The 13,637-nt window shown below is 33.7% G+C and overlaps 1 protein-coding gene across 6 annotated transcripts; it reads left to right on the top strand.

Annotated features, from left to right (window-relative positions):
• Positions 1-617: 617 nt before the first annotated feature.
• Positions 618-11,646, top strand: LOC107779812 (uncharacterized). 6 transcript variants are annotated; one of them, XM_075221476.1, is made up of 17 exons: positions 621-757; positions 2,939-3,056; positions 3,161-3,466; positions 3,561-3,689; positions 3,794-4,001; positions 4,341-4,487; positions 5,421-5,495; positions 5,600-5,671; positions 6,461-6,532; positions 7,470-7,541; positions 7,630-7,701; positions 8,278-8,349; positions 8,499-8,570; positions 8,772-8,915; positions 9,813-9,884; positions 10,105-10,251; positions 11,204-11,646. In XM_075221476.1, the coding sequence occupies exons 3-17, from the start codon at positions 3,230-3,232 to the stop codon at positions 11,389-11,391; spliced, it is 1,779 nt and encodes a 592-aa protein (XP_075077577.1). In that variant the 5' UTR covers positions 621-757; positions 2,939-3,056; positions 3,161-3,229; the 3' UTR covers positions 11,392-11,646. The 6 variants fall into 6 exon arrangements, with proteins under 6 accessions (XP_075077579.1, XP_075077577.1, XP_016455800.1 ...); XM_016600314.2 differs by having other exon boundaries at positions 9,810-9,884; XM_016600322.2 differs by lacking the exon at positions 621-757 and adding an exon at positions 1,574-1,765.
• The last annotated feature ends 1,991 nt before the right edge of the window (positions 11,647-13,637 follow it).

Raw genomic sequence — 13,637 nt, 5'->3', positions numbered from 1 at the left:
ATAAGCATCAATTTTTTTAATTTTTTTTTATATTTTTTTTATAAGCATCATAGATGCCAAAATGATGCATAAGCATAATTCGTTATTCACAGTAGTCAATATTTTGATATGGTAAATGAAAAATCTCTTTTGATTCGGACCAAATGTTTACACCAACTCACTGAATACATGACATATAATTCACATACGTTATAATTACTAAAACATAAATAATTATTAATGCATATTCTTATTTCAATTTATTACCTAACTATAATAAATTATTATAATTTATATAAATATCGAATGCGCATAAATTTTACCTTGTACAAAAGTCATTTATCTAATGATATATCCAAATAAAAGAACTTTATCCAAAAGAGATCATGAAATAGAATCCAAATCCATGATAAGTTCTTCAACCTTCTGCTAATTAAGTTACTTAATGATAATAATCTTTATTCTGTTACTGATGTCAATCATCAACTTTTATTTAGCCCTGTTACAAATCCTATGGCGCCCTCCTTTTTCTACTGAATAATAAAATAGTTCAATCTTTTTCAAAAATTCTTTTGAGATAAGGTGGGTCCACAAAGTTATACGCCAAAAAGATATACTCCAACAAAGATGATAACTTTTGATGAGATATAATTCTTGCACCCAAGTGATGTCAAGTAGAGTTGTGATCTTTTCTGTAAAACTTAATTTAAAATTGTATTATCTACTTATCGAGCCAAGGATTTATCGGAAACAGTCATTTTATCTTCACAAAAAAGAGGTAAGATCTGCGTCCAAAACTCTACTTTGCAAGATTACACTGAATTTGTTATTGTTGTTATTATATCGACGTATCCATCTCCTCCCCTTTTAAACCAATATTTCTTTAATTTGAACATACAAGTTTAACTTTATCCACTGACAATGACATTATTAGACGTAACTTAAAATTTATTAACATTTGATGTTTAAATCATATAATGTATACATCATATGCCTTCACTATTGCGCTTACCATTAAATTATAATTAATTAATACATATTCTTACTTTAATTTGACTTAATTACGATGTATTAATATATATATTTTTTGGAAAATTTCTTGGGAAATTTGCGGTCGCTACGCTTTTGGGTGTGCACTAGGTTACCTTCTCACTAGCAATAGCTTGTAAATCATACATGAGATATAAACCGCGCTAGATAAGTTCGATGCCACGAACTCTAACTGATGAAGTTGCTGATGAAAAGAATCAATTTCAGGTCTCCTATGTGAAAACCTAAATTATAACCTACAAAATAAGCCAGCAGATACAATAACTCAAATATTACCATGTATAAAAGTAATTTAAAGTATTTATATATATAAAAGTTAATCTTTGAGTATAACGATATGTTATTATAACGATACGGTGATAAATCATACGACACCACAATAACAAATATATGAAAATGAAAAAGGCACAAACAACACAGTACTAGGAATAATAACGACATGACATCATTTTTTTATCACACAAAATAAAAAAGGTTATTTCTTATCTCCTAATCTAGTATTAATCAACGTCATATAAATGACTCATCAAAATGCCACATTTTCAAACAAAAAATATGGACAGGTGGCACATACACACATAGTTCCCCTATTCTTGCCACCTTCCTTGGCTCCTTTCTGCCTCTTTTTACTCTCATTGTTCCCATCAAATTCTCATCTTTGTATTTATCCTCTCTCAAAATCATATGAAATTTGCTCTATCTTATTTTTGGAGTACTTAAAATTTTGCTCTTTGAGGTATGAAAATTTAGTTGAAAATACACACTGAAAATTTGCTAATGTAACTGTTTGAGTGTGTATTTTGTTTCTCTTCGCATGCATTTATGTTTCTTATTCATTTTTTATATTATGATGTTTCTTTAAGTTTCCTTCTTTTCCGCCCTTCATTTATTTTGCTTTCAAGTTTCAAACTTTACATGTATTTTGTGTTCTTGAGTAGCAGAAACAAATAAGTAACGGGTTCGCGCCGTAGAAGCAACTATTAATACATGGCTTTGAGCCTCGAGCCTTAGAAGCAACTATTAATACTTGGGTTTGAGCCGTAGAATTAAGCAAATACTCTACTTGGGTTCGAGCCGTAGAAACAATTACTAATACTTGCATTTGGGTAGGCTGGCTACATCTCACTCCTAGAGTGAGGTTCTTCACGGACCCTGCGTGAATGCAAGGTGTTTTGTGTATCATGCTGCTTTTTTAGTAGTAGAAACAAAGGAAAAACATATTTTGTGGAATTTTAAGGTTGTTTTCTGCATAGTGTATTTGTTAGGAGAAGTTCAGAAAATCTTGAAAACTTGTGCAAATAATTGAGGAGAAGATATATATATATATATATTTTACATGTTCTTATTGTATAGTTGTTAATTAATCTAAGGGGAATGATTATTGTTTCCTCTTCTTTTATATATGGCTAATAATGGATTAGTTTTGGTTGTGTTTTTGAAATTCTCTTTAGGTTGATAAGTGTTAAAATATGTTTAGAGATATTTCATAGTAATTGTGTTCCTTCTAACTTAGAATTTTAGAATCAACATTAGTGGTAGAAATATTTATTTTCATTTTCATTTAGGAATATTTTATAAGATATTTACTTCCCTCCTAAGTTTAGGATCTATATTAATGATATATTTTAATTATTTTATTGCCTTTAGTTACCTATAAATATTTATGTACATGTACTCTTCTCTTTTGAGTTATTATTCATTCTCTCTTTGGTTTTCTCCCTAGATTTTCTGTTATGCTTGTTTCTTTTTTCATTGTCTTGAAATGATAGAACTTTTTCTGCCTTATTGGCATGCCAGTTTGTATTGATAGTTTTGTTTTTTCAATAGCATTCCTTCACAATGTTAATTTCATCCTTATATTAAAGTATCAATATGTGGAATTTTGATGTTTTATGTCCATGTTTCCCAGGACTGCTCTTGAATGCTTATGCAAAATTGCTTCCAGAAATATGGGATTACTCTTTGCTTAACCGAGTCATAGTTACTGGCGGATCCAAAATTTAAACTTTACAAGTTCAAAATCTAAGGTTTTTAGTGTTGAACCTATTATATTTTTAAAGTTATTAGTTCATACTTACAACTTGTAGTGAATTCTTACACATAAATTTATATACCGCATCGAAAATACCAGGTCAGATGAACCCGGTGCTGTAAGGTTGCATCCGCTTCTGGTCATAGTACCATCTTTAGGAAAATTTTAATGATAACGAGCATCTCTTCTCAAGGGAATTCCTTGATTATGGGGAGTGTTTGTTCATGTAAAAGTGACCATTATGCTGATGAGAATGCAACTAGAAGAGGTTTCTCTAGTAGATACTTCAAATTTGGGAGCTCAAAATGGATAGAGCCTTACCTTTTTCTTCCTGCTGGATGTTGTCAATTTCGACGAAGCAGTTGTCCGTCCCTCATGGAATTGTGCATTCATAAAATATGTGAGGTGATTTATTCATTCTCTCGGTTACATGTCCCTTTGAGGGATTTTATGGTTGAGTACTTGTGTTGATGAAATCTTATGTTGTTTGTATTAACAGGACATTGACAAATACCATTCATTTTCAATGCTCCCGAGTGACGTAAGCCAGTTGATTTTTAACCATCTAGTGGACTCATGTAGTCTTTCCGATAACTGTATTGAGGCTTTCAGAGATTGCGCTCTGCACGTAAAGTCCCGGCTTGTACTGAAAGCTTGAAATGTTAAATTTTTGGTTTAGTCTAGGATTGTTCAATGCTTATTTTCGTTCAATGGTTTATTTTTTGTTGATAGGATATGTGCATGGGAGAATATACACGAGTAAAAGATAATTGGATGGATGTCATCTCTTCACAAGGATCATCGTTACTGTCCGCATATATCTCTGGTACTGAGGTTACAGATATTGGTTTAAGCCTCCTAAGGAATTGCTCAAACCTCCAAGCTTTAGGTTTGGATTACTGTGACAAAATTTCCGACGGTGGCATAAAGCACATCACTGGTATTTATTGCTACTCTCTCTGATGATATATCACATACTTATCTATGATGTTCTTTGCTATTCGACATATAAGGATTGCCTTTTGTGAAGGGGATAGAATTGTTTTTATTCCTTCTGTATCTAGTATTGTTGTGTTTGTGTCCGTTATAGCTTTGCCGACCTCAGAATTAATGTAGAAGGATTTGTAATTGAAATCACTATTTGCTTTCTAGTGTTATTTGTCATCGACATGGGGTAGTTACTTGTTAACTGCTGCTTCTATCAATCAATCGCTCTATCCTCCCCACTCTGTCTACTAGAATTTCTGGTGATGACAATCCCTTATATTTTTGCTTTCAGGTTTTTCAAATTTGAAATATTTGGGATTTAGAAAATGCTTTGCGCTTACTGCTGAAGCAATGAAAAGTCTATCCGGCTTAATGAAACTGGCCAAGTTGGATATTGAGAGATGTCCTCTAATTCATGGAGGTTTTGTTCATCTTGAAGGTCGGTCGTTTTCCATTATTTCTCTATAGCATTGTATCACCTTTTAAGGTTTGGCCATTGTTATCTTTCCAGTCCTTAGATAAGAATGCATAGCATATGTTCTTTTTTATTTGGTTGTGTGCCACCATTTATCCATGTAGCTCCAACCAGTTGATGTACTTGAATAATCGAGCTTGTGATGCGAAGGTCCTATCTACAACACAGAAATTCTTGGACGGGATGAGAGGGTTATACTTATATCATAAGGATACCGTCAAATGTTCCATTTTCTTCTAAAGACTAGAATTAGCAATGATTTAAAGGACAAAAAGAGAGGTCGGATGAGAATGGAAGAATTGGATAGGAGAATAATGACCTTCAGCTCATTAGAATTACAAGTTGAGCAAGAACGCAAGCAACGTTACCTTTTCTCTTCAAGCTTCGCGACACATATTTATTGCCTCTCTTTTTTAGTAATTAAACGTTTCTTGCATCATGCTTTCTCATGGTCTTCTTTTCTTACTCTTCTTAAATCGACTTTAATTTCACACCTGGAAGTTTGAAGCAGACATGCAGTTATCATTTCAAACTTACTATCAAAAACACGGATAACTTGATAGAGCAGCTAAAACACGTATCCCATGTTTTATATCACAAAATCTACCTTTCTTTAAAATATATTTCATGCACGCTGAGAAGTAACCGTTGATTAGTGTAGCCAGAATAATTGTGTGCTAGAGTAAATGGTTTAAAACTGGAGGTAGCCAATACTGGTATTTTCTTTGTTCGAAGGAGGAGTTGGTGGAAAAGAGGATCTGTCACTGGTCATATAAGAGGGCTACTGAACTTTTTTAGAAGACATTATTTACGAATTAATAATGTACTTGTTTTCTTTGACTATGTATGCTTTCAATTGGTCTTCATGTCAAGATAGTTGCGTCTTTTAACTTTCAGGTTTAAAAAATCTTGAATCTCTCAGTATAAGAGGATGCAAATGTATCATAGATTCAGACTTGAAGTCTCTTGCAGGTATTCTTGATGAATGTGCTTTAAAATCTTCATAAATGTTACCGAGCTTGTTTTGTAGAGTTTGCTACTTAACTCTTTGCCTGTTTTCACGTAATGTACTTCAGGGCTTGTGAGTTTGAAGGAACTTCAGATTTCATGTGACAACATAACAAATGGTGGAGTGTCTTATTTGAGAGGTATCACTTGCATTTGTATTGTTATAAGCTTTCGCAATGTCCTATGATGGTATTTGTTGGTCATATGATGCTTTTCTTGTGTTTTGAATGAAAACCAGTCTCAAGCTTATTCCACATTTTCTAGTTGCGCCAGTTTTACTACACCGGATATTTGTGTCAAAACATGTGAAGATGTGTTTTCATTTGTTAGATGATATCTTTATTTATTAATTCTTTTATTGCGCAGTTTTAGCCTTTTGGACTCTGATAAACTGCAAATGCCTAAGTATGTAAAGACCAACTAGTACTACACCTTATTTTGTGGCTATCTATGTTATATTAGCAGTTGCAGTTAGAGATCTGTAGCAGTATTGGCACAACCATAGACATTCGATCACAATTTGATTCTTTAAAATTGATGTACTAATTCTATTCTAATTTGACTGGATCCCTTTGCATGTTTATAGAAGTAATAAATCTGTCTTTTTTCTTTCCTAAGGTTAGTAAAAAAGGGATGGTTGAGTGTTATAAGCATAAACGGCAACCTAAAGGAGATCTAGGCACCTCGATATAGGCGTCTATTCCTCATTGCCGCATAATTGGTTTGGATAAATTGTAGATTTGGTTTTGCCATTTGTGTGGTCTTCTTTAGGTAATGAATGCCGGAACTGTGAAAGGAGTCTGGCTTTGTAATCCCTTTCATGGATTTTCCACCTAGTTCTTTGGCTGCTTTTCATAGAGTCTTTTTTTTTTTCTGTGATTAAGATCTAATCTGTTTCTGATATTATTACATTCCTACTGGTTTTACAGATTTGTACAAACTCGTCGTGCTAAATTTGGAAGGGTCTGATGTTAGTGCTCTATGTTTGGATTACCTCACAGGTCTGTTTTCATTGTGCTTGTTTCAGCGTTCATTTATTAGGCTTAGTTTAGTGATGAAGTAAATAGGCAGGATAGTGAATGCGCGGATTGAAAATTTTCTCAGAAAACTTATTGAAGATAAAGTAAACAAGTCGGATAGTGGAAAAACAAGCTTGAATTCAAGTGATTTCTCAAATAAACTCATTTTCTTGGACTTGTTTAATGAGCAAAACATATACTAGTGTTTATCTTCTATCAAGACAGATACAAAGTTGCCAATATAGAAGAGTCATTGTCGCATATACTTATTAGAGATGGAAGGGAAAAAAGAAGGGGATTTGCCTAGTGCTTGTATATGATTTCGAAGCCGTTTATGAAAATGTATGATCCGGATCTGCAGCTGTATTCCTTCTTATAGGAGAACACTCTTTGGTTAGGACAAAACAGACCCTGACCAGAATACTTAAATGTGTACCTAGAATTGACTCCTAAACAGGTAGATGTTTTATTTCGTCCGAGGGATTGCTACCGTTATATAGGCACAGAATGGCAATTAACCAAAGGTGGAAAAGCTCAGACAAAGGCTTGCTGGACTAACTCTGTACATTTGACATTCTAATCAAACTTCAAATCAAAGAATGCCTTCGCCAATAATTTTATAAGGATACATTCTTTGCTTGTCCATTTAGACTTTCTAATTTAGGTTTTGCTTGAATCTCGTAGTCCAATATTTTTGGTAAATACCAATTTCCTGTGATGAATGGTGCGTGATATTTGGTTGTAAGGTTGTGTAATTCAAGAGAATTTTGTATGTAGATTGGTTAGTAATTGCATTCATAGAAGTTTCTGGCATACCAGTAACTATAGTCTATAAATACTTTGCGAGGGTGATAATTATAGTATTTATTCTTGGAGTTTTTCTTCATAGTTTCTGATAGTTCCTTCTATCGTAATGCAGCTATCACTTCACTGCAATCGCTAAATCTTAATAGATGTCATCTAACAGATGTTGGATGCGAGAAGTTTTCCAGTGAGTGGAAGAAATTTGTTATTTTCCATATAGAACTGACTAAAGCAAAACCATTCTGCATCTTTAACCAACTGTTTTACATCTGCAGCACTCAGCAATTTGAAAGAGTTGAATCTGGGATTTAACAATATCACGGATAAATGTTTGGAACATTTAAAAGGTAAGTAATCTCTTCTTTGGTTCCCTTCTTTTGAGGGTACATGACATTTCAGCTTTTTCTCTCTAATTAGTTTAATCTCTACCTCTTTGCTTTCATGCTATAGTATAATAAAGGATAGTTTTGCTGTTATCCAACTGATCATGTTGAGTGTTGACTATTCCAATATGGGATCAAAGCTTGAATATTTGGCAATAATATGACCATCCTCTTTACTTAATGCTCACGCTGAAACTTTATTGTTTTTGAGTTAAATGAACCCCTGGTAAAGGTAAGGTCTGCGCACATACTACCCTCTTCAGACCCCACTTGTGGGATTACACTGGGTTTGTTGTTGTTGTCGTCGTTGTTAAACGAACTGCTGGTATATTTAGAGTGTATATTTGTCTCATGGAATGGTTGCATTGTTTGGAGTTTTGAGATGCTTTCAGAATAGGGAGAACTGATGTTCTTTTACCTGACCCCTCAGAGTGAAAATTTTGAGTTTTCGGTTCAGGTGGTTCGGTTACTTCTATCCGTTTAATCTTTCTAGAATAATTTCTGGTTATTTATTTCATTTAGTGTTTACCTACATTGCAGGGCTGACAAAATTGGAAGGCCTCTACTTGGATTCTTGTAGGATTAGCAATGACGGTCTTGCTCATTTAGCTGGTATATGTAACCATAGTTTATTTCCCCTCCCGTCTTGTCTTTGCAGCATTATGCTGTAGTGTCGCCCATTTCCCTTTCTGTTACGTTCCTCGACCCGGAGAGAAGAGAATTCTCTTTATCTTATAGGTGTAAGCCTCTGTCTTTTTCAGGACTCGCAAACTTGAAATCTTTGGAGCTGTCTGATACTGAAGTTGGAAGCGATGGAATTCTGCAACTCTCTGGTCGGACTGTTTATCTCTACTTAGAAACAACTTTTCTACTATATTATAGAGCTTTTGGCACCACATTAGCTAATGGCTTTTGATATACACTACTTCACCTTTTTGACTTGGAAAAACAATGCAGCCTTTAATTTGATGCCCACTTATTTAATATCCTGTACAAATTATGATGTACTGATTTGAGTGATTCATATGTTTTAGGGTTGACAAAGTTGGAGGATCTCAATCTCTCATTCACATCGGTAACTGACAACAGTTTGAAAATGTTATCTGGATTGACATCTCTTAGGTCGCTTAACCTTGATACTCGTCAGATTACTGACTCGGGCCTAGCAGTTCTCACCGGTAAGCCTTAAAATTTCTAGTTGCTTTATCTGAACTGCGGTTTCCAGAAATCTACTCACGCTGATATTATCTTAAGATGTTTGGTCCATCTTCATTAATATATCTTTGAACCCGTGGTTTTTCCTCTTCCTGTTCGGCATAGACTTCGTGCATGTCTATCTATTTGTGTTACTTTGTCCTTGCTTTTTTAATATTATAATATTTACGATGTTATGTTCTTACTTATTAGAGACGTGTGTGCGCGCGTGCGTGTGTGTTTGATGAACTTATTAGATAAATTTGCTAGTATAGAAGGTTGACATACTAAGACTAAGAAGGAGAATAATGATTGGCATCTGTATGTAGAGAACTGAAGCACCAGAACGTGTTCCGGTAACGACTTCTTTGACGTAAAGAACAGTTTTTATTTGTTCTGTTTTCTTAAGAGACGTTTTTAGATGTGCATGTTAAGAAGCCATCAGACCGACAAGTATGCAGTTGCCTTACAAATTATCACAATAGACCATCCTTTATAGTCTTAACAATTGTAAATCATCTTCGTCATAAACAGAGCCAACATTTAGTGCAGTGATTAGTTATGTTGACGCTTCGTAGTAATGACAAAAATATAAAGCCTTACAATTACCATTCACGTTGGTTTTTGTGTTATTCCTTCAGTTCGGCGTTATATTTTTCTTTGATTGTTTTCCCCTTTAAGGGGCAACTTTCATTGTTGTTGAAACTTGACCTGCTTAATTTCGTCTCTTCTTCTAGTGCATTTATTGGTTTGCTTTTGAGATATCTCTCGCCTTATCGAAGTATCAATCGTTCTATACTATGTAGGAGCAATTCGCGTCATTCTTTTCAGGTGTGGGCTATAAGCTTTAACGTGTAACTTCTTCTGTTGTATCGAAGCAGGTTTAACTGGATTGACTCACCTCGATCTTTTTGGTGCCCAGATCACGGATTCGGGGACAAAGTATCTGTCATGTAAGTTGTTAATTCTTCTTTTGGTTGATCTGATGAAAAGTGATTCAGCTATTAATTGCTTTTTGATTTTACTTACTATTTACAACATGAGCTTACTTACATTATTAACGTGTGAAGCAAAACAATCTTGATAGCTCTGCTGCATTAGTATTCGGGCGCAATGGTGTTTGCAAATTTTCTTTTATTTCCAAATTCTCAAAGTGTGTGCATGTGTCATCAGATTTCAAGAATCTCCGTTCTCTTGACCTGTGTGGCGGGCGATTGACGGATGCTGGCGTCAAGAACATGAAGGATCTGTCTTCTCTGATGTTTCTGAACTTGTCACAAAACCTGAAGCTAACAAATACAGCCTTGGAATATCTATCAGGTACTTTTGTGAATATCTATTTCATACGGTCCATGAACACTTCCAGCAGTTCAAAATGTTTGTCAAAACTGCTACTGTGGATTATTTATTCGGAGCTAACAATGACAATTTAACACTTCATATACAATTAATAAAGAAGATAGAATTCTTAATATGTTAACTTTCTCTTGACATACTATTGTACCATGCTACCACAATCAGAGGCGAAGCCAGTATTTAACCCTTATGGGTTCGGGATTCTAGCACGTTTATGTTATTGGGTTCTAAATTAACAATTTATACATATTCAATGGATATCTTAAGGCAAATACATGGTTTGGATAAAAGTTACTGGGTTCGGTCGAACCCGCAAGACCTATGCTAGCTCCGCCCCTGACCACAATGGTGAACTCTTCCTGAAAAATTAGATTAATAGTGAACTTAGCGGTGGTCCGTGCCTCCACACGTGCCCTCTCTATTGGAGGGCTTAAGAAAGGAATAGAGTACTTGTACGATACACTAGAGTGGAAACATAGGAGTGCATGGTTGGTTTCTTAAAATTCTATTGCTACCTGATGTCACTTGTGTTTTGGTTGTTCTACTTTCTTGCTGTTACTGCTTTTCAGACTTTTGCACTATTGCATTACTTTTCTATACTGTTGTGATTTGCATACTTGCATGGAGCCGAGGGTCTATCAGGAACACCATTTCTACCTGCACAAGGTAGGAGTAAGGCTGCGTATGTACTGTACTCTCCACACCCCACTTGTGGGATTATACTGGGTAGTTGTTGTTGTAGCATTGGTTTGTGTGCATGTCGACTAGTCGATCTGGTACATGCGTGTATTGGGTAACTCTATCGGCAAACACTGAGCTAGAGAAGAAGAGACAACGCGGTGTTTGTCTTTTGTATTCTGGATTTGAATCACAGTTTTTCCTACTTCGTTGGCTAACATCTCGTTTGGAAATGCAGGATTGACATCGTTGGTCTCTTTAAACGTCTCAAACTCTAGTATCACGAACGATGGCTTGCAGTACCTGAAGCCTCTTAAGAATTTACGCTCTCTGTACCTGGAATTTTGTGGTGTGACCGCATGTGAAATCAAGAAGCTTCAAGCCAAAGCCCTTAGGAATCTAGCACGATACCGCCCTGATCAGTAATGGGTATCACGGATATAGATGGACAACTGGTTTGCTGTGTAAATAAACAAAATAACATGTAGTAGTAGTAATTATTCCTATAGGCATATATATGTAGGGAAAAAATACTTGTTTTTACTATGTTGGCAATGACTTATTCTCATCAATCTTATTACTTGGCACATAAGAAGTTGGAATGTTGTATCTGGAGCCGCTTGTTCTCAATTTTTGTACATATTTAAGAGAAATGAAAACAAGAGATATGGGTTTCTTTCAGTTTCCGAGTACTGCATGTCTACATCTATTGTTAGAGATAAAATGGTTCATTTTTTTTCCTTCCTTTTTTACACAATTAATGTACTTAGGAAAGGAAAATTAAGAAATCTATTTTTGGAAGTTGTAAGTAATTCGATTGAGATGTTCAACTCAAGTTTGGTTAAAAAAGTGTTGGTGTCAAAAAAAAAAAAAAGCAACAAAGGTATTCTTACTTCTAAGTCATTGATTTTTCTTTTTGGCGATTGTTAAAATGTGTTGTTTGTTCGAGACTTGCAACAACCTATCAAATTTTCCCCATTGGTTTAGAGTCTCTTTGACCTATGAGGTTAAAACTTTTTTTTTTTGATTAAAAAAAGCACTTCTTTTAGTAATTTGAGTTATTTGGTCAAGATAGAGAAATGCTTTTTGAGCCGTAGCAAGAAGCAGTTTTTTTTTTTAATTATTTAGCGAATTTTAGCTTCTTCCAAAAAAATAAAAGTAGAAATTAATTTTTTAGATAAAAATATCCTTATCCTAAATTTTATATTTCCCAAATTATCCGTCATCAATATTACTTTTTTCTCTATCTTTTTTTGTTTGTTTCTACAATTCCTTTATTCTCTTTTTGATTTTTATCATGTTTTTTTACTAGCAACAGGAGTGAGGCGTACAAAACAACCGATGTGGGACCAAAATAATTTTGGTATTCCCACACCGGTTGTCAACAAAAGTAAATGAATAAAAAGTTTTTACTTACAACTTTTTTTGATTTCGACCCTTCATTTTTTTAAGTCCACTAGTATCTATAAATGTGCATTGCACGTTAATAATAGCATATGATGGTTTAAATATTTATTTATGAATGAATAATAAAATTTAATTTATGAGAGAAATTATATATATATATATAATACTACAACAATCATCTAAATGCCGAAAAATATTCTTACATTAGCATAATACGTGAATTCAAAATAAAAGGACATCAACAGAACTAACACAAATGATCAGTTCTGTTAAGTAGATAATTATGTATTGTAGTTTAAATATATCTAATGTAATGATATCTTATCGAACACTTCTTTATAAACGGTGTTTTTTTTGTATCAGAACCAAATCATCTTTATTGGATGCTCTTCTTCGTTTCCGACACGAAGCAAGAAGTTACTGAATGTTGGATCTGTTCTTACTTTTATATTTCTTGTCATTTGAATATTTTTCATTTGACATCATAAGCATAACTTTGGCAAGTTAGCTTTTACAGTTTCTGTTTTGGTTAATTTTAGAACTACTGATCGTGCTTGACAGAAATCACCTCCCAAACTATTACTTTTCCACCAAACAGTTCATCGATATCCAATATATCTCTAAAACTCTGGGCGATTATTTCGATTGTTTGATGCTTAGCTGGTTTCCTTTTAAATTTAGCACTATTGCTCTGCTTTGATATATTTGTGATAGTTATTTCAATTATTTCAAAAGGTATATCAAATCTAAAGTGAATTGTACGACCTCATAATAAAATCATTACTGGTACACCACTTGTTCTTATTGCTAACAATATCATGTCTCTTGATCTGACATTTGCAAGTAATGCATAACATATAAATATTATTTCGATTCCGCTGGAGGCATCTACAAAGGATAATTCTCTATACCAGAGTCAACTTTTTATAATATAATCTTAAAAGCTTATTCTTGTCCAGGATTTAGCTTTATTTGTGCTTCTTCAAACACTTGTATGACCTTCTTAATATTATAGTAATCTTTTTTACTCTGTGATCTATTTTTTTTAATCTCTAACACTCTCTTTATGAAATAAATTAATGTACCATAAGATTTTGTTTAACTTGAAAAATAATTTTGAATTTAAAAAATAATTTAATTAGTTTCTCTTGCTAAATAATTAATTGAAAGATTGATTATTTGATTTTAATACAAAATATAATTTATTTTCTGTTGAAAAAGATTCTTAATATTAGTTCTATCTCATGTTTGAATATTTAACCATA

The sequence above is a fragment of the Nicotiana tabacum genome, chromosome 9 (genome assembly GCF_000715075.1).
Source record: "Nicotiana tabacum cultivar K326 chromosome 9, ASM71507v2, whole genome shotgun sequence".
NCBI classification, from domain to species: domain Eukaryota; kingdom Viridiplantae; phylum Streptophyta; class Magnoliopsida; order Solanales; family Solanaceae; genus Nicotiana; species Nicotiana tabacum.
This window is presented reverse-complemented; position numbering and strand designations above follow the sequence as displayed.